The 21,936-nt window shown below is 46.2% G+C and overlaps 2 protein-coding genes across 7 annotated transcripts in view; one reads left to right on the forward strand and one right to left on the reverse strand.

The window, feature by feature from the left end:
• Ide (Insulin degrading metalloproteinase) overlaps positions 1 to 6,206 on the reverse strand; it is a 123,527-nt gene extending 117,321 nt beyond the window's left edge. The window contains exon 1 of the mRNA XM_089578182.1: positions 5,921 to 6,206. Within this exon, the coding sequence (XP_089434308.1) occupies positions 5,921 to 6,015 (95 nt within the window). The 5' untranslated portion in view covers positions 6,016 to 6,206. The remainder of the gene's footprint in view (positions 1 to 5,920) is intronic.
• Positions 6,207 to 6,269: 63 nt separating this feature from the next.
• LOC149349245 (cyclin-dependent kinase 14-like) overlaps positions 6,270 to 21,936 on the forward strand; it is a 185,685-nt gene continuing 170,018 nt past the window's right edge. For 2 of the 6 annotated variants that reach the window (XM_089578185.1, XM_089578190.1), the window contains exon 1: positions 6,270 to 6,723. In XM_089578185.1, the coding sequence (XP_089434311.1) occupies positions 6,675 to 6,723 (49 nt within the window). In that variant the 5' untranslated portion in view covers positions 6,270 to 6,674. The remainder of the gene's footprint in view (positions 6,724 to 21,936) is intronic. The other 4 variants (XM_089578188.1, XM_089578184.1, XM_089578189.1 and 1 more) reach the window with 3 other exon arrangements.

Below are 21,936 nucleotides of genomic sequence, written 5' to 3' on the forward strand. Positions count from 1 at the left end.
CTTTCGGGTCAGCAGCTGAGCACCATAACCACTGAGCCACCGCAGTGGCAGTACTCGACTTTTAAAGCGCAGGATGTTGTCTGAGGCCAGTGAGAGCACCACCGATGCCCGTCACGAAGCGGATAGACTCTTTTGCGTGAGAAAAAGGCTTCGCGCAACCGAAGTGGCTGGCAGCTGTTCAACCACATAAACAACAAATACAGTAGGCTTCAATAAGTGTCGAATGTGGAGCTCATGTGATACTGTGTAAGTATCGGCGACACTTAGCGAAACGGCGAGTGGCAAGCAGTCAATTCCCTGTCACCGGTGTCTGCCAGTAACAAAAAATGAAGTGAACCATGGCCTTCTATATTTGTTTCCAACAGGCTGTAATGTGCAGCTGCCAAGTGCTAGAAATAAGTCCACCTTATAGACCTCCTCCATGTTTGCAAACAAGCGAGGTGGCGCTGCAGTCGCTAGCGGGCTCACGGTAGGCAAGAGGCTAGGGAGTGGCGTCTAGTTGAGGTGGTGCAGCGCTGATTTTCAAGGCTTGAAGGCGCGTTTTGAGTTTCTGAGAATCATAGCAATGGTTGATGCTTTCAACTTAGTATTCCTTGAAGTACACGGGCTCGCGTTGGCCATGTATGGCGTATTTCGCCACAGTGTATTGTATTATGGCTAGAAAGCGTTTCTGCCGTTGGTTTCTACCCTAGGCATGGATTAAAGTAATGTTTTTGACACTCTGCACAAGCAAGAATGATTTTACCTTGGGACAGTGGTGAGGGAAGTACTGGCGTTTTTTCGGCAGAGCCGACGTGCGCTGACCGTCTGCTGACGCACGTGTCGTGCAGTGCGAAAAGTGGGGACAGCGTCGATCGTGTCCCGATCTCATCTGTCTCGCGTAACCGCTGTTTTTAGCCATCAGATCAGGCACCAGCCAGGGCGACTTCTCCCCTTCTTAAACTGTCGATTTGGTGAAAAGTTTGGATTCCTGAAATTATATTCTTTCCTAGCCCTGGGTCTTCTGTTTGGTTACGAAAAATTATAGCAAAATATTCAGTACAAATTCATAAAATTACGGTTTTTAATCTGTGGTCGTCAAAAATTGCGAGGTAATGGGCATTCTGATGGTCCTGGCACGTGGCGAATTCGGCGGGTTTCCGACGACGGACCACCACAATGGCAGTATCACTACGAAGAGCAGGGATCGGAGGTTTCGTTGATTTCAGTGCCGCATTTCTTTGACCAAAGTGAAAGCGAAGAGGCCATAAACGAGGGAATAAACTTAAAGGTTTGTTTTGTGATCTACCACATTTTCTGATTGGCATCACTCACCCCTTCGTAAATTTGTAACGAATGGAAATCGAATGATTCTATTTGTCGCGAACGATTCAAGAGACGTTGAGGAGTGCAATAAGTCTCGATTTTTTTCCTACAGGAGCAGTAGTATGCTAGTTATTTTTATAAGAAAGGTACTGAGAATCTAAAAAAAAAAAAAAATACCGCCATCATAGAGAATAGGGCTTTGGGAACATGCTGGCATAAAAAATTTCCGCACTCTCTACTTAATTATTCAAGACCCGGGGTGACCTGCCGAGGGTCTGAATTATAATTATCCAAGAACTGTACCAGGTATAGCTGAAAATAAAATGCATTATTGAAATTAGCAGAGCAATTTCATATTTGCACCAAATTTGGTAACATATCGCATGCGTCAGTAAAGAAAACACTTTTCATTGCCTCATCCCCTGTCAATCTCGCTATGTGCCTTTGTTGTAGCCCGCCTGCGGTTGCTTCTTTCCAAACAGGCTTCGCGATCATGTACTACTTCATGAAGCAGCTTATGACACACGCAAGATGCAATGAAAAGCATATGGCTTTTATCACACTTACAGTACGCTGTTCGAAGCATACCAGCGTGACCGCGCAAGATTGTCACAACTTACCAGACTTCTTTCTACTAGAATCAAATAATTATGTCGGTCATGTTAAGAAATAGTTTGAAGTATATATTAAATGCCCTAAAACGCGCCATTATACGTTCGTATAACTTCTACACACGTTATAACATGCTGCGCTATCAACAAAATAACGCACTCCTTGGTGGAGAATGACCCTGCCGGCGCCCGTGCACATCAGCTCGGGGTGATAAATATGTGCGCAGCAACATAGATGCTTTTTCTTTTCCTTGTGCAATTTTAAGCGTACCATGCTGTTGTTCAGATGAATGAGTGCGGCAATTTCCCTGCTATGAAGTACAGCCTTTGTCAAAAGTTTGGAGCCCAGAGGGTTTGCTTCTGAGCCACACTGTGTGGTTCGTAATGCATCTCCAGCACTCCAAATTTGCTGAAGGTAAGATGATTTCTGGCCCTGCCTCCTCCAATGGGTAGGGCTGCCACGAATGCTTCAGAAGACCCACTACAAGGCTTAGAAGCAAACCCCCTGGGCTCTAAACTTTTGACAAAGACTGTACGTTGACTGGCAGCACCGGTCGACACCCAGACTTTGCGCTTTTACTACCGCGAGCCATTTCCTAATGCAATATTTATATGCGAGAAACCTATTAAGGCTGATATAATTTTCCGTTTTATGCTAATACGCGGATAAACAACGACACAGCTGGTCAGTACATGATGCTTCTGCAGTACGCAGGCTTGATGCAGCCACCGGTAGCTGCGGCAGCTGCGGTAGGTACGGGCAGACGGAACCTGTTTTGCCTAACACGCGAAAGTCGCTACTGACATCAGCGCCACCGCACCTCCGTGACGTCGCGGGGTGAAGGTGGTCTATATGCAAAAAAAAAAAAAACGAAAAGAAAAGAAAAGAACTGTTGTGATTGTGAAGTACCGGTCGTAATGTACACACAGTTCAGCACTTTTTTTTTGGCCGAAATGTGATTTAGACCATTGTGCGTGCGTATTAAAGCTTAACACAGCTTGTTGCAAAAGCATATGACAGCAAAATCACCATACTGTGCTATAAACAGCAATACGTTTGACAACAATGCGAGCGGTAAAGACAGGCAATGTGTGCGTTTCGCACATAAGGCTTTTATTTCCTACCTCGCACTATCTACTGTGGTGGCCTAGTCATATCCACACTCTGCTCCTAATCCAAAGTTTGTTGGCTCGAATCCTGGTCTTTTCATGTTGTATTTATTTGTTTCCTTTATCGTTGTTATATGTGTCAAGCTCGGTCGGAAACTACTCCACTCTAAATTACGCTGGGAATCACGCATCGTTTGTATTTTTTCATTAAAGTCTGCTCCCCGGGACTAACTGTTGCACCCTTTCCAAGGGGACCAACAGTTAGACCCTTTGCAGTTAGTCCCGAAAAGGATGAATGCCAGTGGCAGGTCAGTTAGCCCCCAAAAAGACTAACTTCTCGCCCTCTGTTAGCCCCTTTTTCCCCAAGAGTGTAGCATGTGTGTTTCCAATGTACATACGTGTGCAAGGTGCAGTAGCAGTAGGAACCAAGAACCTTAACTCATCACTGAGTAAAATGAAAGAACTTTCAATTGCATACTTGGTTTGGTTTTATGGGATTTAACGTACCAAAGCGACTAAAAGGCTATGAGAGACGCCGTAGTGGAGGGCTCCGGAAATTTTGACCACCTGGGGTTCTTTAACGTGCACTGACATCGCACAGTACACGGGCCTCTAAATTTCATACTGTCACTTCCAAATTCTTTTGGCACTAGTCTCGCCAATGCATGAGAAGATCTGTGTCATTATAACCAGGAGTTGACCAAAAAAAACAAAAAAAAAAACAATCAAGTGGCCCTTGAAGGTATGGATAAAATACAACTTTTAAATATGCCAAAAATCCAGCTACACTGTACTGAAGATTTTATTAGCTACATGCCTGTAAAACTGCCATTAAATAAATGGCACTGTAAGCTAAATGCAGATGTCGTAGTATGACTGATCATTACATACAACTGAAATATGTAAGGTTAATGAGCTTTGTGTTTTGCTAATCATAGAAGTAATATTATTAAAATGGCCTCAGATTGTCATAAATAGTGGGGTTGAATATTTACGAAGCAACACTATATCAGAAACCATAATAAAGGGCTCCTCCGGACATCGCACAACACACGGATGCCTCTATCGAAATACGGCCGTCACTATTTTTTGGCATTCACATTACACCAATTCAAGTGGTTCTAAACCAGTTTGCTTGCAGCATACTGAGGTTGACTAAATATGGCTGCAAAAACTCTATTTCATGTTCCTCAGATTTCGACAAAACAAAACACAATATTACCTGTCTCAAAAAAGTACAGAGGAAAGCTGTAAGGTTTATTTACTTACAATTTGCACTGTAAGACTCACCCTCTAAGATAATGGAGGCACATGGCATTCACTGTCTGGTACAACAAAAGAAAAATTTAAGTTCACATTTTGTTTTTCTTGCTTTGGAATCGCGATCTAGCAATTAACTCATCACCCTATTTGTCTCTTTCAACCTCGAGGCACACTCGCTACCATCATCCTAATTTGCTGACGCCATATATTTTGCACGAACAGATTTATTCAACTTTTCATTTTTTCCTTGTACTGTAACCGATTGGAATGATTCTTTATTGCCTTCCGCCACGCTTTGATACTTCGATATTTTAGTAACTTTGTTTACATCTGCCTTGTTTATCGTTTTACCTACCCTGCTTGGATCTGTACAAGTTCGGTCGAAAAGCCGTCAGCGGCCGGCACCGCGCGTCAGAAATAATATCGCCGCAGAATGTCCCGGATGCGTCATACGATTCAGCGTTTCGTGCAGCATAAGCCTAGCTTGCGGCGGGGATTCGAACCGGCAACCTATAATCGGGGGCTGCTATCATGCGCGGTTCGGGTTTCCACCAAGACAAGTGAGACTTCATTTCCTTTCCTCAAAAACAGACAAGGCGCCGCGCCGAACGGACGAAGGCGTTCCGTACGTAGAGTCCCTGGCAGCGCTCGGCGAAGCTTGAGCGTCCTCCAAATTCTTACTGAATAAATAAATAAATAAACAAAAATAAATAAATAAATAAATAAAAGGCAGACAACGGGAAAGACTACTGCTTTCACAGCACCCAATAAAAGTGTGCGATAAACGAATGAAACGCGTCCTGTGGCGCCCACCTTTGATGTGCGATGAGAAACTTAATTTTGCACGCTGACCTTTTCCAGGTAGGCTGTTGCGAACCCATCAAAATTCAGTTGCTAGCACGTACTTCGCAGTACATGTGCACTCAAATTATTACAGCGATACTTCTATGTTAGGTAAAAATTGATCACTGCGCACGCCAGACCCAATGTTGACGAGCCTAGTGAAGCTTTTCGCTTCAAAATCCGAATTCCTATTTTTCAGAGGAGTGCAGAAACGACAAAAAGAAGGAATAAAATGGATGCGCTACTCTGACAAGTGACAACAGCTGCAAATAAGACATGCAAAGGTCAACACAATTACTTGAGCAGGCAAGTTCTCAGGGCCCAAAGGCGAAAGAAAAAAGTGCAAGACTTGAGCTACACAACCGTATTAGTAATGTGAACGCGTGTAGTAGGCTGACGTGTAACTACGGGCAAAACAAGACTACAGCAAGACGACCCGTACACATTACCGCTGTTTACATAAATCGCAAAGATCATGAATAATGACAATCGAGGAATATAGACTGCAAAATCGAGCACCACTGGCATTTCTGGCTTCAGCTCATTCATTCACCGTCACATAAAGGATATTTAAGAAAGCAGTGACATTCATATGGTCCACCAAATAATGACAACTGGAATGCAAGCGTTTCATTCCCTCTTCTTTTACGGAGACAAAAAGCACCTGAACATGGCAGCGTTCGATTCATGAGTACAGCACGTGGTTACAATCTTCGCCTTGGGATACTGTCCCCTCAGACGGCAGCTTATGCACATTAAAACAGACAGAAAATAATCTCGCACTATACCTCTGGCCAGGCAATATGCAGCAGGAGTAGCACTTCCCTAACGTTGAAACTGCACGTCGGCCCAAAAAGAAGCTCCAACCGGAGCGAACGAACATCACACGGAGGGCCTGTTCATTTATCACCGGCACACGCGCCGACCACACCGAACACGAGCAGCGCACGTTCCTCGGAGAAGACAACACGTTTGCGAGCCAACCACACAGGGTTTGCAACCAATCAATCCGATTCCGTAACGCCCGCAAAATCCAACCGTTAGCTTGCTGTATCAGCTGAACATCGGGAGAACAAACTCCGCATAACCGCGCATGCGCGCTCAGAGAGAGAGAGAGGTGAGAGGGTGGGTAGACGAACGAGTGTTTTCCACGTACAATGTTGTTGTTTTCTTTAAACGATGTTGATTGCCTCAGGGCATAAACGGTGTGTAATGTTAGATGAGAATAAATAAGAAAAGGTTCGCTGATCTAATGAAATCGAGGAGTGAACGATGATGAGGCCCCTGTGTCCAAGCGGTGTATAAAATACCGTTCTCACGGCACCGAGAACGCACGGGCCCCGCCTCTCACACGCAGCTCCCTCTCGAGCCTTCGTTGCTGAACGACCCGTTCTCTTCCCGCGGACAACACACTTCAACCCGGCGAGGCGCTTTTCTCTCGCTGGTCAGTCTAGCGTACCGCTCTGCGGACGACGTCAACATGCAGCGATCGTAGTAGTTTAGTGGTCGCGCCCTTGGATCCGTGCAGAAAGGTGTGCCGTGATGTCTCTTTCCGTGAGCAGTAAAAACTGGAAGCCCTCAACGAAAGAAGGTGAGCACGTATTTATCTTTGTTGCTTCCAAGTGTGCTCTATTATCACTGTTTATGACTGGTGACGTTAGGCTTAGGGCAGCAGGCCCGTCGAGCTGTTGGCAAACGTCGGTGGAGCAGACTCAAGTTTCGGTACCGGAAGCGTCTGTGCTTAGTTTCTGCTGTATAATATACTATTACGCTGCACGGGTACGGGCTTTCGCACGGATGAGCGGATAGTCTTCGACGCGCTTGAAGTTGAGCGCAGAAAGCAGCCAAATATTAGTGGACAGTGACGTTTCACCTAGGGTTTGGCTGGCCGGCGAAACGCTGTACGAATCTTCGTTTGCAAGGCGTCCGCGCGGAATAGGGTTTTTGAGCGCACTCGTTAACTGCTCCTTCGTGCTGTGCTGGCGTGCAACTTGTGCCCAAACACGCGCTTCGTTGTGGTTCTGGTAGCTCTCTCCGCTCAGCAACGCTTTCGAGCTATTGACGTGTGTTGCTCATGCTCCCGCGAAAGCAGTCTGTTTTCCCCCGGACCATCACTGTCTTGACCTTAGCAAATTGTGTACAAACCATATCTGACGCTTGTAAGACGCTTCAAGCCTGAGATATAGGTTTTGCGTGCCCAGAGTCCCCTTTGCAGGTTTTTGACAGTAAGAAGGTTTTAATTGTTCACCATGTACTCTTTGTATCTTCTCGGTCAAAATACTTCAGGCCGCTGTAAATCAGCCGGGCGCGGCTGCGCTCCGCTGTCGCGGTGCTGCGGTGGTGTTGAAAACGTGCATTGAGCCTTATGATGATTACAACCTACTGATGGGAACATTTTTGGTGATATTTATACGTCGACTGTACCTCGCTCGTTCGCTTCATAAATATGGTTCAGATGACCCCAAAAAGCTAATTTTCTCTGCTTTCAAAAGATGCATGTGGTTTAACGATAGCTGCAAATTTGTTTGAACTGTAAAAGAAAACGCAGATGAAAATTGGCAGTTGAGCTCAACTTGTCTCAGGAAATGCAAAGTTGTCAAAAACCTCTTGCACCTAGAGAAAAATCTTTCGACATACTTTGCGATCTGATGCTAACGAGCATGTTTAAGCATTTAGAAATTTGTCTATGGGGAGCCTGCGCTGCCCAGGTGGCACTGCAGTTATTCCACTATTCGACTAAAAACTGCTGCCGTCAGTCGCTTGGGCCGCTACAAACGCGAGGGCACATTCTGAACGATTAGAAGCCCGTGTTTGGTTGATAGCAGGATTTGCCTCGCTTCTGTAGGCATAACCCAGATAACTGACACGCACCACGTGTGGCTTCGACAGAGCGCAGAAGCTCACGCCAATAAGCTACGGAAGGTGGCGTGGAATAGCACTACGAGTGCCCCAAAAACTGCTTGCTCCTCTCGCTATGCTGTGTTACGGCAAACTTCAGCGCAGGTTCCCCATAGGTTAGTTTATTAGCCACACATGTCTGAAAAACGTAGCAAACAGAAAAATGTGATCTGCAATAACTTATGAGATATCCATTTTATTGTGGCGACTTTTTGTAGTTTGAGATCGTCTAATCGTTCTTCCTTTCTGAAAATATTATCTGCCTCATTTAGTTTAAAAGTTATGCCTGATCAAAGTTGGCGTTTTTTTCGAAATAGTTGAAAACAGAATGCTATACTGTTCAGGTAACCAGCACTTGGCAGTTCTGAGGTTTTGCGTGAAGAAACTTAATATTTCGCTCTACATGGCTAAGCATCGCCTTTACTCTACGGCTTTTGAGGAACGTGCACTGTCTAGTTGATTTTAGCTACCTTTTTCGTTCTGCTTATGAAGGGCAGAAGCTCTCGAAACGTTCCGCGGCTTCTTGTTTTCTGGTAAATATGCTCTTAAAATATCGGGCTTTCATTCTTTTAATCAGCTTGCAACAATTACCAACTGCAAAGTCCACAAAATAAAACAATAATAGCAATAACGCAGTGACATGCGATACATGTAGTAAGTAGTGCCATCTACAATAGTACACATGTATTAAATCACAGTTCAGAAAAATGACGAGTCTGGCGTTGCCAAACAGCTAAAATCAGGAGGTGTTCACGAGAGGGAACGATGTCTCTGCAATGTTGGCACGTTTTCCTCCATTTTGTATCTTCCAAGCCAAGCAGCAGCTTCCAAGCAGATTTCCGCCTTGTTGCTTTGCTGGATTGCTTCTTCACCTGACACTACGAAACGCATTCTGGGCGTTGTCTTATTTTTCGAGGACAGCTTTGGCACTCCTAAAGAGACAGGAAAGGCAAGGAGACAGGCTTTTGCTCCGTGCCGTTGGTTGTTTGCTGTTCCGGCTAGCGATGTGAAGGGGAAGTTGGGGAGTGCTCGATTCGCCTGCACTCGCTGCACCAGTTCGGCAAAGTTCTGCGGTGGTGCCATGAGTGTGTAGTGCCAGTAGCAGTAGTTCCGGCAGTTTGACCGCAGTTTGGCGCTGTCTGCTTCCAAAACGGGTGGTCGAGTGCAGGCCTGGTCATTTGCTAGCCTTGGCGACGCCAATGAATTGCAGCCAGCTGTTTAAACAACAGCCCACATCAGTGGCTGCCAACATCTTGTATCTCGTGAAGAAATGTTCAAAGAGCACATCACAATAATATGTTGCCACGAACCAGCCTCGAGCCGTTTCTTTGGAGAACTCGAGCAGTGTTCTAGCTTGCCGACGCGGGGAAAGTTACTTGAGTCTCCGCCGTTTATCACAACCCCCAAACCATCATCTGCTTGCATGGTGGCTGCAGCTGCACTATTTCAGCACTAACCATCGAGAAGGTGCAGTTTTCCTGACTCGCACTTCTTTCAAACGAATGCCGTGGTTCAGAGGGCGCCATGTTCCACTGCTGAAATGAATCCATGTGAGGTGCAGTGCCGCAAGAACCAGTGCATGTGGTGCAGGTGAATCGAAAGGACCTATAAGTCGGGTACAACTCAAGAACGATGCAGCACATGCCCATCAAAGGAGACCGCCCAGCCAAGCGCGTTGACCGAACAGTTTTCTGTTTGGTCTCTGCCGGTGCGCCGCGACAGCACCGGTGGAGACTGATGCCGAACACGACCCCACCGGGAACATTCAGTGCTTTTCTGCAAAAGACGCTCTTGAGCGGGCATATGCGAAAGGTGAGCGCTCCAGCCCCCTCCCCCCCTGCAGTGGCCAGTGCAGCTGAGACAATAGACGGGGGCGCCACACCTACTACTACCCTCTCCTTTCTCCCTGTCTTTTCACATTTTTATTTCTCTCCTAGCTGTCAGCTCGTTATCCCTTTCCTTTCTGCTGCCCCAGCTCAGGTGCTCCAGGAGACGACGGCAGATGCCCAGGCAGCAAAAATCTTTTCCTCTCTTTTTGTGTTGTTATTCTTTCAGTAAACTACTACTGGCTATGCAGCTAAGGCTACGTGCAGACTTATCCCGAACAAAGAACATTCCACTCCCGACGACACGGGGACAAAGCAGTCTCCTTCCCTCTCTTTCGCAGACTCGTCTGCTTGCACAGCCACAGAAATTGACGCGATTGGCTGGAGGGCTCCCTGTGCCGCTTTGTTCTTTAGTTGTAACCGACTATGGTGCTGGGAAGTCCCCTCTCCCGGAACTGGCACAAAGGACTTCACTTTCCAGCTGAGCCAAGAGCTGCAGGGGGGGTGGACTGGGAGCGCCGCGGGAAAAAAAATTATCGGAAAATGACTACAAGCTTGTTATAGTTGCCTGACAACGGTCAGTGGGAAATTAACAGCAATTCCTTCAATTTCCAGGTACGCGCGAGCAAACACGCACGCACGCACACACACATACACGCACGTGCAAGCGCACTTTTTGCATCTTTGATCCAACCCAAATCGGGGCAAATTGACGCAAAGCAAGTAAGATATACATTTCAGCACACGATGGAAAATTCTAGAGGCAATAAGCAACCTAATCAACCTAATAAGCAACCTAATGAGTCAAAGATTTTTTAGACGTGTTTTTCAGCGTTAAAACGCATAAGCCAGAACAACCGTTCAGGGTAATTTCGGAAACTGGCACATGGCAGAAAACTGTTTCCATGTATTTGCAAGAAAAGTTGAACCTTTGACGGAATGACGATCCTTTTGCTGCTAAGAATTCTGGTGAAATCATAGAGTTTGTCCGGAACTGGCGTGGTGACAATAGTAGTGCGTTTTCAGTGGATATTAAGGACCTATATTATTCACTGCCAAATGTCAAGAAACTTTGCTGTGTTGAGGAGTTAGCGCTCGTGTTATTTGTGTCTTCTTGTGTCCTGTCCTACTCTGCGCTATATTATCTCGCTATGATCATGCACCAACAAGCCCAAAAAGCTACGCTTTTGAACTACATTTCTAGTGCAACGGGCTCTTTCATGAATGTACACCACAGTCCTTGTGCTACAGTTGCAGCCATAGTGCATGCCATTTGTCGTGCGCGTTCAATGTCTTTTTGCATTCGCAACAAATTGCTCCCTGAAGATGTGCGGCGATTGTTTGGAGGATTTGTCCCATCAGCTGGACACGGCACTCGGGCGTGCAAGCTCGCAAAGAACGAGTGGCACAGGCAAGCTCGAATCTATAGGCAGTGCCTCGAGGCTCAGATTCTCTCCAGCGGTGCAGGCCAAGCAGCCTGGAAAATTCTCCGAGAATACCGGCGACTGACAGCCCAAACAACGGAATTCTTATGGAAGAAGCATTTGTTAAAACTGCGGAGAGAACTTTCTAGGAAGCCGAAGGCAACCCGTCCACAAGTTGGAGGCAGTGGACCTACCGGACGTACGTCTAACATAAATAAGAGTACGCAGTTCAAGGTCCAGAGGGAAGAGGGACGCCCCAAGTGCCTACAGAACTATCCCTTTGTAGCCGACCCCTTTTTTGGCAACGCACCCCCTCCCCCTTTCTTCATACAATGTTTAGTCTGGGTCCGCCCGCCTCGTGAGTGATATGCATCTATACTGTATTTCAGTGAACCTTGGCAAAATTCTGTCTAGGCTGATCGGGATTGGTTGCAAGATGCTGCCGCATGTACGACGAATATTTTTTTTTTTTTCTGAGGTGAACACATTCCGACACCCTCCGGTGCTAACTCTCTCGGTAGCAATTTCACGTGTCTTGCGCAATGTCGATTCATCTCAAGGGTAAGCAGAAATTGACAATTGCCCACTTTTCTATACCTTGTTCTTTACCAACCCTAGTTTCTATGGTTGGACAGGCATCCGTTGAGCGTTGACTAAGTTGTCTAGCTGTCTTTGTTATAGTTTTATTATCATAGATGTAATATCATTTGATATAAAAAAATATTTTTTTTAGTGCTAGAGTTTGCAGGTTACACTCTAGACCAGGAGTGTTCTGGCTACTTACTAATATTACTATGCATCAACAGTGACAAAGCGATTGCACGCGTAAAACACGAGGGCAGAAGGAAGGACACAAGAAAGGCACTGAATGAACTGCAAGGTTCATGGAGAAAAAAGAAAAAAAACGAGAAATATATACATGGGACTTAACCATAAATAATTTGCTTGATATCACACTTTTCCTAATTTTGGCGTCCGCTTTCCCTTTTCGCTTACTTAGTAATTTGCGCTGTGCAATTATGTCGACAATGTATCGCTAACTCTCCCAAGTTTCCACTGTATCGACGTTGTGCCTTAGGCGGTTCAGGCTGGGCAGCATTATTTTTCTTTCTTTTTTCTTTGCCCACACTAATATGTGTATCTACAATGAAAACAAGAAAGTCTATAGTGGGGTACACCTCAAGAACGAAGCGGCACATACCCTCAAAGGAGGCCCTCCAGATGGTAACATCGACAGTACACTTTCTGTAGCTATGCAGCCAAGGCTAAACAAGGGAGGGAAGGAAACTGTCCTTTGTTCCTGTGCATCCTTATCCCGAACAAGGATCACCCCACCTCTGATGCTGTTTGGACAAAGACTCTTTGTCCCTCCATCCTTCCAGAACTATAGCCTGAATGAAGGAAGCCCCACTCGCGACAGCAAGGACACAAAGGGACTTCTTCCCTCTATAGCTTAGCATAGCCGCAGAAAGCTGTTGGCTGGAGGGCCGCTTTTGAAGGGAATGTGCTGCTTCGTTCTTGAGTTGTACCCGACTGTAGTTGAACCACATCCTTTATTTGTGTCACACGCATTAGGCAAGCTAGCAAGCCGCAGTTCAGCTACCCTGTGTGGTTGTGGAAAAACGAGCAAGGGGCAGGCAGAGAAAGAAGCATGCCTAACCACCCCACCCAGCCAACACCTGTAGCAACAAAAGCGAAGCCTTCACGCAGGGCGGGTCAAGAAGGGACCGGACACATGCCTCAGCATCTCAAGCAGAACCAGTCTCAAGGGGGGGGGGGCTAGACGGGATCAGTGTCGTAGCCTGGTGGCAGAATATGAACTACTTGTAAGATGGCGGCAGTGGAAGTGCCACCTTAAGCCCTCCAGCTGCTTTTGTGCATCCTAGCTGGTACATCCGACATCGCTCTATGTTAGTGAGTTGTCATTCGGAGCTCAGAGTCCGCTCCGGGTGCCCCGCAGAGGGTGCATTCAGGGGAGAAAAGGCCGGGGTGGACTAGGGCAACGTGAGCTGGGGATAGAAAGGTACGGGATTGGAGTTGACGCCAGAGATTAAGGGATTTATGGGGAGGCGGATACTGGAGCCGTTGCTTCCTATAGGGGAGAGAGATTTACTTGCAGCTTGGTAGCCATGAGTTCGTGTGCACTGCCTGGGTCTGTAGCTGACACTGCTTGGATGGCGTGCGCTCAAGCTGTGCTGTGGGGTGCTTATTCCCAGGGTTGCCTGCGTGAGCAGGTACCTATAGTTGAATAGATCTGGTCGGAGGTTGAATAGAATTGATAATTTGAAAGCAAGCATGTGAATTCTGCCTCGTGCAAAATGAGATTGCTGGTTTTGAATCACTAGAGATTAGTTGAGAGTTATAGTATAGCGTACGTAGACATACACAAAGGCATAGCGTATGCTATAAAATAGCGTGAGCCGTACTGCGCATGCGCCAAACGCTCTTTCAAACCGATGTCTTACGTACGTTTGCGTTACGTACGCTATTTTTGAATTTAGCGTGCGTGCTCCTGCGTACGCCAGGAAAAATAGCGTTGTCAACATGGCGGTGCCCACGTCGCCCGCTTCGGAGAGAAAATGTCATGTTATTGGGTTTTTAGGCATATTCATTGCCCTTAAATGGAACGTGTGATATTCGCTTTGCCTCCTCTCGCCGACAGCAGGACGAATGAGTGATAAACTTACCCTATTTTTGATTCTGTGTAACGATTCCGCCGTTCCTAACCTGACAAAACACTGCTGACTGTGGATTGGCTTGATTTGGATTTTTCTGCCAAGATAGTCATAGCCTTGCCGAAAGTAGCCGTTTCGGCTGTAGGGCAGTAGGGGTCCGAAAGAATGCTTGTACGTACCATGACGTTCTTAAAAAAACAATTTAAAAAAAGCTAGGCCCTGCCTCGACTGTGCAGTGCGCGACTCATCGGGGACGCCATGCAACCGGCTATCTACGTGATACGACTTGGATCAGCTTGCCCAATGCGTTGGCTAAGCGCGAAAAATACGACACAAAATGTTTTTCCATTATAACACCAGATGGCGCCACTGCGGCCTTGGCTATCGTTGTGTTCGGGCGGTTGTACGGCAAACTAAAAGTGCTCTTCCACATTAACCTCCCGCTAAATGCTTGTGGATAGCGTACATGAGCGCTCATACGCTATACTAAAACTCTCTAGTGTGGGAGTGGTTGAGATGATTGCCAAGGCAGCTGCAGCTTCCTCTAGCGAGAATGGAGCTTTGGTTGAACCTGTGCTGCTCAGGGGATCTCCTAAATCTAGAGTTATTGTATATGGTAGCAGAGTTGCGCGTAGGTCTTGCCTGTCAAGCAACCGAAGTTATGAGGCGAAGCCGCACCCCGTTTCTGCAGGCGACATGCCTAGCGCATCACCGATCGACCGTGGGCGCTTTTCCGAGGTTTTTAAGCCACTTTTTCGCTTGATCCCAGACAAAGAGCATCGAAACAGCTGACTGCGTAACCCAGTCAAAAAATATAGTCAAGAAAAAGCGCTGCTCTTTCTAGCCCCGCAGGGGCACCTTTTGAAACGAGGTGTTGGTGCTTGGCGCCACCACGGACCCTTAGCCCCCATACCGAAGCTGTCATCCATACCGTGGCGATAGGTTGAAAGGTGGAGGGAAGAAACCATGAACGGTGGCGGTCGAGGAAGTGGTCAATCCTCGGCCGATGGGCTCCTCGTTTGTCTACCAGGCGGGGAGTCCCGGGACCTTCCTCTGTGTATAAGGGTGAATCAGAGGCGACAGAGTATGAGGAACCCTTAGCCAGTACATGCCGTATGGAAAAATTTGCAAAATAATCTGATCGGCCCCCAAAAAGGGGTCACACCGATGCGAAAAAATTGATGCCACAGAAACCAGGAACGTTTCCAAAGTTTTTCATGGTTCACTCAAATACAGATGAACCTGTAGCAAACTTGTCTGCATTTGTGATCGCCAACACCCTAAAAAGGTGTGTAGGCAAAGACTACAAAGCAAAAAAGCAGCGAACCGGATATCTCCTTGTAGAAATAAACACAAAAGAACAGAGCACCAAACTGATGTCGTTACAGAATCTTGGAGAAACGAGTGTACAGGTAACCCCACACCGCACCCTGAACCACTCGAAGGGCGTCATATCTGAATATGAACTCCTACAGAGTACTGATGTGGAAATGGAAGAAGAACTATCTGAACAAGGAGTAATAGCAGCCCGACGAATAACCATCCGAAGAAACAATGTTGAAATCAAAACAAAACACATTGTCTTAACTTTCAATACCACAACTCTGCCTGACTCCATCCATGCCGCATACCTCCATTGTAAAGTCCGCCCATACATACCGAACCCGAGACGATGTTTCAAGTGCCAGCGCTTTGGACACAGCATGTTGGCTTGCCGCGGTAAACCCACTTGTGTCACATGCGCAGAAGACGCACATACAGAGGAAAGATGCGAACGCACACCAAAATGCATCAACTACAATGGCGCACATGGCACGTACTCCAGGTCGTGCCCAGTCTGGAAAACAGAAAAACAAATCATAACTTTGAAGACCACAGAAAACCTGTCCTACCTTGAAGCAAAAAAACGCGTCTTTCCAACAGAAAGGGACATACTCTGAAGCGGGGACCGCCGCCGCCGCCTTCAGTTTCTGTCGGCACACAGGTCGATCCGAAGGACCTGGGGTCGACAACCAAGTCCCCACCACAGAAGTCGGTGACACAGTCCACAGGGCTGAAAATTTCGTGGGAAGACCACGCGATCCTCGCCAGAGGCCCTCAAGCCCCACTTTCAGCAGCGGCATCCTCGGCGACAGACACCCAGAACAGCTCTGCTGAACTGGACCTGTCGCCCCACCCCTCTAAGAAGGCAACTGCTGGCCCAAGAGACTCTGCCCCTGGAGCAGAGCATGGTTCAGTGGTGCCAACAAAAAAGACGAATGCGAAGGCCACAGGCCATCGCAAACAAGAAGCATCCTCCACGTCCACCGTGGAGGAGATGGATGTCAGCGAAAGTCCGCTGACATCTAAAACACACGCATCCGCGGATTCTCCGCGGAAATCCGGCGCCACGAAAGTGGCGATGGATACAACTCCTGGTTCGCCACCGCTGCAGCGGCGGCGAGACTCCCTAGAGAAAAAAGGGAAACCACGAATCACTGCTCCTGAGAATAAATAACTTTCCCCAATCCCCAACTTATCACAATGGCGTATCTAATACAATGGAACTGTAGAGGTCTACACAGAAACCACACAGACATAACCGATATGCTCAAAACAATGGCACCTACAGCTGTGTGCCTGCAAGAAACGAACCTTGGGCCGCAGCACACAAACATCTTAAAGAAATATAATATTTTCCGGAAAGACCGAGTACAAGCTAGCCGACTCTCAGGAGGCATCGCTATCATTACGCAAAGCGATGTCCCTGCAAGAGAGGTATCATTAAAGACGAACTTAGAAGCGGTCGCAGTAAACATCATTAGCCATAAAACAATAACAATATGCTCTGTGTACATACCACCCCACAACACAATAGCCATGCATCACCTAGAAGAACTTCTGGAACAGTTGCCAGAGCCATATGTAATAATAGGGGATTTTAATGCACACTCCTCATTCTGGGGAAGTGAGCGTACTGATTCCAGGGGTCAGCTCATCGAGGATTTTATTCTTTCGAATAACATATGTTTAATGAATACGGGAAAAGCTACGTACTGCTGCCCCAGCTCTGGAAAAATGACCTGCCTCGATTTAACATTTGCATCACCATCTGTTTTTAATGATTTTATTTGGGATGTTTTAGGTGACCCCCGGGGAAGTGATCACTTACCTACGGTTTTAAAACTAACATCAGCTACATTCATCCTCCCTACGAACCCACGGCGATGGAAAATTCACCTCGCCGATTGGGCACTTTTCAGAACGAAGGCCACACTAGAAAAAGAATATGCCGAAACCCTTACTATAGAAGAACTAAATGAAAAATTTGTCGCATGCTTAATATCTGCAGCAATAGAAGCCATCCCACAAACGTCTGAAATTGCACGAAAAACACATAAAGTTTGGTGGTCAACTGAATGCTCATTGGCTAAAAAGCAGCAAAACAAGGCTTGGGGCAACCTTCGCAGATATCCCACTGCAGGAAACTTGCTCATCTTCAAAAGGGCCAGAGCCAAAGCACGATACATTAGACGCAACGCAGAAAGGGCATCATGGCAACAGTACATATCCTCCATAAACAGCTCAATATCATCAAAGAAAATGTGGGAGCAGGTGCGGAAATTCACAGGAAATTTTACTCCATTCACATTTCTAATGCTAACAACACCCGGTACTCAAACAACATTAGAAGAGCAGGCCAACATATTGGGTGAGCATTTTTTCCACAGTTTCAAGCTCATCCAACTACACACACACATTTCAAAAGCACAAAACAATAGTAGAAAAACAAAGCCTGCCCTTTGGAACATGCATACATGAAGACTACAATCAGCTTATTACCATGCAGGAACTAAACACAGTACTAACATCCGGTAAAATGACAGCACCAGGCCCAGACAATATACATTATGCCATGCTTGCTCACCTCTTTGAGACTGCCATAGAGGCTCTCCTAAAATTTTTCAATAGCCGCCGCGGTGGCTCAGTGGCTATGGTGCTCGGCTGCTGACCCAAAAGACGCGGGTTCGATCCCAGCTGCGGCGGCTAGAATTTCTTTGGAGGAGAAATTCTAGAAGCCCGTGTACTGTGTGATGTCAGTGCACGTTAAAGAACCCCAGGTGGTCGAAATTTCCGGAGCCCTTCACTGCGGCGTCTCTCATAGCCTTAGTCGCTTTGGGACGTTAAACCCCACAAAATCAAACCAAACCAAAATTTTTCAATAAAATATGGATGAGTGGAGAAATCCCCCAAGCATGGAAAGAAGCAATCATAGTACCCTTCCTAAAACCAGGGAAACCACAAACTAGTCCCACCAGTTACAGGCCAATAGCACTCACTAGCTGTATAGCTTAATCATTCGAAAGCATTCTAAACATCAGACTAACCTTCATACTTCAGTCCCAGCAACTTTTAGATATACACCAGTGCGGTTTTAAAAAGACATGTTCCACAACCGATCACCTTGTACGCTTGGAGAACACAGTCCGGGAAGCGTTCATCCACAACCAACACTGTATCGGGGTCTTCTTCGACCTGGAGAAGGCTTACGATACCACGTGGAGGTTCGGTATCCTCCGTGACCTTGCGGACCGAGGTATCCGCGGCAGGATGCTGAGCTGTTTGAGCGACTTCCTGACCAATCGAACGTTCAGAGTCCGCCTAGGCGCAACCTTCTCCAAGACTTTTATCCAAGAAACTGGTGTGCCCCAAGGGTGCATCCTCAGCATGACCTTATTTGTCATCAAAATGAACTCCGTAGGAGAAATAATCCCAAAATCCATAATGTACTCAGTTTACGTAGACAACCTCCAAATAGCATGCACGTCTTCCAGCATACCTACCTGTGAGCGGCAAATACAAATAACAATAAATAAACTGGCTACCTGGGCAGATAGAAACGTATTTAGATTTTCCCCTCAGAAAACAGTAGCGGTTCTGTTCTCTTTGAGACGAAGCCTACAGGCCAACCCCATACTATATTTAAACCAAACCCCACTACCTGTCAAACAAGAGCATAAATTCCTAGGGAAAGCTTTCGATAAAAAGCTCACTTTCTTGCCACATATAAACAGCTTAAAGAATAAAGCTTCCCAGGCCCTCAATGTGCTGAAAATACTATCAAGAAAACGCTGGGGGTCTGATAGAGCTTCCCTGTTACATATATATCGTTCTCTGGTTCGCTATAAGTTAGACTATGGGTCCATAGTATATGGCTCAGCAAGACCGTCCTACATAAAACGACTGGATCCTGTCCGTAATCTTGGTTTAAGGTTGTCTTCCGGTGCTTACAGAACTTCACCAATAGCAAGTCTGTATGTGGAAACTAATGAACCTTCCTTAGAAGATCGAAGAACTGCACTAACTTGTACATACATCCTCAAAATCCTTTCTCAGCCCAAACATCTCTGTTACCCAATTGTCACGAAATGCCCATCCCGAATACTATTCAACAACAAGCCCCATGCGATTAAGCCGTTGCTCTTGCGCTTCGAAGAAAAATGTCAAACTCTGAACATACTAAACGAAATCAAAAATATTGCCCCAAGACACGAAACGCTACCACCGTGGTACACTCTCCCCACAGTGTGTGACGTCACACTAACACGCCTCAGGAAAACCTGTACACCACACGACCATATAATACAAGAATATCTAGCACTACAGCAAAAATACAGAAATTATACTGCCTTTTATACTGATGGGTCAAAAACTCATGCTCATGTAGGAAGCGCAGTAATACAAGGGAAAAAATGAAAATGCAGTACGACTGCCCTCATGTGCTACAGTTTTCACTGCGGAGCGTTATGCCATTAGTGTTGCGGTACAGAAAATAACAAATGAAAACATCAAAAACAGCATCATTTATACAGATTCACTGAGCGTCCTTACAGCATTAAACTCCAAAAATGCCACGGAGCCACTGATTGGAAGCATCATACACAATATAGTAAAGGTCACAACACAAAAACATGTTATAAAATTCTGCTGGGTTCCCAGTCACATTGGCATTAGGGACAATGAGAGAGCCGACATGTGTGCTGCACAAACCAGAACCATGGAAATAAAACATGTGAATTTGCCTCCTAGAGATTACATGAAGTTAGTGCATAGCAGACTAAGAGCCAAGTGGCAAGCTTCTTGGGAAAATGAAAGACACAACAAGCTGCATACCATAAAGCCCATTTTAAAAGAATGGAAATCATGCCGCCATAAAGAGCGTTTTATCGAAGTAATTTTATGTCGTTTACGCATAGGTCACACACACATCACCCATAACTTCTTATTAACAAAAAAAGACAAACCTCTGTGTGAAATGTGTGGTGAGGAGCGCACAGTAAATCGCATTTTAATTTCTTGTTCGTGTCTCGAAGAACTTAGAAAAAAAATTTTTACGGTATTTTACAATTCCATTTCATCCCGCATTGCTTTTAGGCGAGCAAACACTTGTCGAGTTTTCACTTGTTTGTAAGTTTCTAAAGAAAGCCAATGTTTTAAATCTATTATAATGTAACCTCTGTACACTTGACATAGCATCATCTAACCTTGTGTTTGGCGCATGATAGCCATAGTTGCCTATGCGCCATAAAACCCCGTATAACTAACTAACTAAGCTCTTTCTAGCGCGCGCCGTGAGCTGCGGCAGCAGGCAATTCCCACAGTCACCTTCCCCGAACTATTTACCTGATAACTTAAGGGCAGACTCAGTATTCTAAATACGGCTTGCAAATGCAGCATTCATTCATCTTTGCGGCAACATTTAATCACCGGACCTGCGTTAAAAAACCTGTTTATAGTATGCTTTACTAAATCCGAAACTCCTCCAAAAAGTTATGAGCCGGGACTATAAAAAGGACAGTATAAAAATCCAGAATACAGTTGACTCGAAACTGGATGAATGTTAGCATCTGAAGTAAACAATCAGATGGGTAAACATGTTTTCTCTCGCTTAAAAATTGTTTGCCATTCAGGTTTTATGCCAACAGGGATAAATACGCAACGCAGAGCTCTATTTTAGCGTTTCAACAGCTTACACGAAAAAGTGCAGAGCCGCAAGTCCAGCCTGTTTTCGGTAAAGAAACCTCAATGCAACTTATAGCAAAAAAAAAAAAAAGGAAAATGCGTGAGCTATGCACGTTAGACACCCTACAGCAGTAAATGTAAACAGCCGTTGGATAGTGGATACGCTTCGAACTTGGCCGCCTGTCAATCCAGTTAGCTGCAGCAGCGGCGTTGGGAATTACTAAAAGTGTCCTGAGCGTCGCCTTCTCCGCAGTACACGGTTGCTTGGACACCACGTGATGGCACTCTACCAATGGAGTCGTGAGTGGCATTTTGAAAACAGACGCGCAGCTCTGCTACATTTGGTAGCATATACAGCAACTCTGCCTAAATCTGATGCTCAGCCCCATTTGGTTTTAAAATGAGTAATCACACAGTAGGATGGAGCAGACGAGGCTGGTGTGATTGGTGGCTCGTGAGCTTTCTCTTGCGTTCGTAGACTGTGTCTTAGCTTTACTGTTCAGAAAAGAAAGAGCTTTTCGAGATTAGTTTAGCAACACCTCTTGATCGCCGCAGTTGCCTGGCAATGTCGACACCGACTATGCTTTCGCTGCACTATGGGTTTTGAAGTCGAACTCCTTTTGAGTGTTTTTATTTTTTCTCTCCGGTTTGTCTGAGAACGGCGAAAGCATTCGTTTGCACAGCAGATTGTGCTCCCCGGTAAGGACACGCTCTGAAGGAACCAAGCACACGATAAGATCAGAGTACTGAGTCTCTTTATTCATAAACACTGCTGAATCGACACAGCGCTGGCCAAATTGCATAAGATGGGGGACCAGGTGGGCCGCATGGTCTGCCAGATTTCTAATTACCGCGGGGGGTTGCGGTGCAAAGACTCCTTGTGGCTAGCGCCTGCACTCGTAACCGGTAGAGTCATGTACTCGACTCCTTACCTCCACCTTCGCAGGTTTGATGAGAACGCCATGAGGTAGTTCTCCAT

This window comes from Amblyomma mixtum, chromosome 3 (assembly GCF_055824585.1).
Source record: "Amblyomma mixtum isolate Tamu chromosome 3, ASM5582458v1, whole genome shotgun sequence".
Lineage (NCBI taxonomy): Eukaryota > Metazoa > Arthropoda > Arachnida > Ixodida > Ixodidae > Amblyomma > Amblyomma mixtum.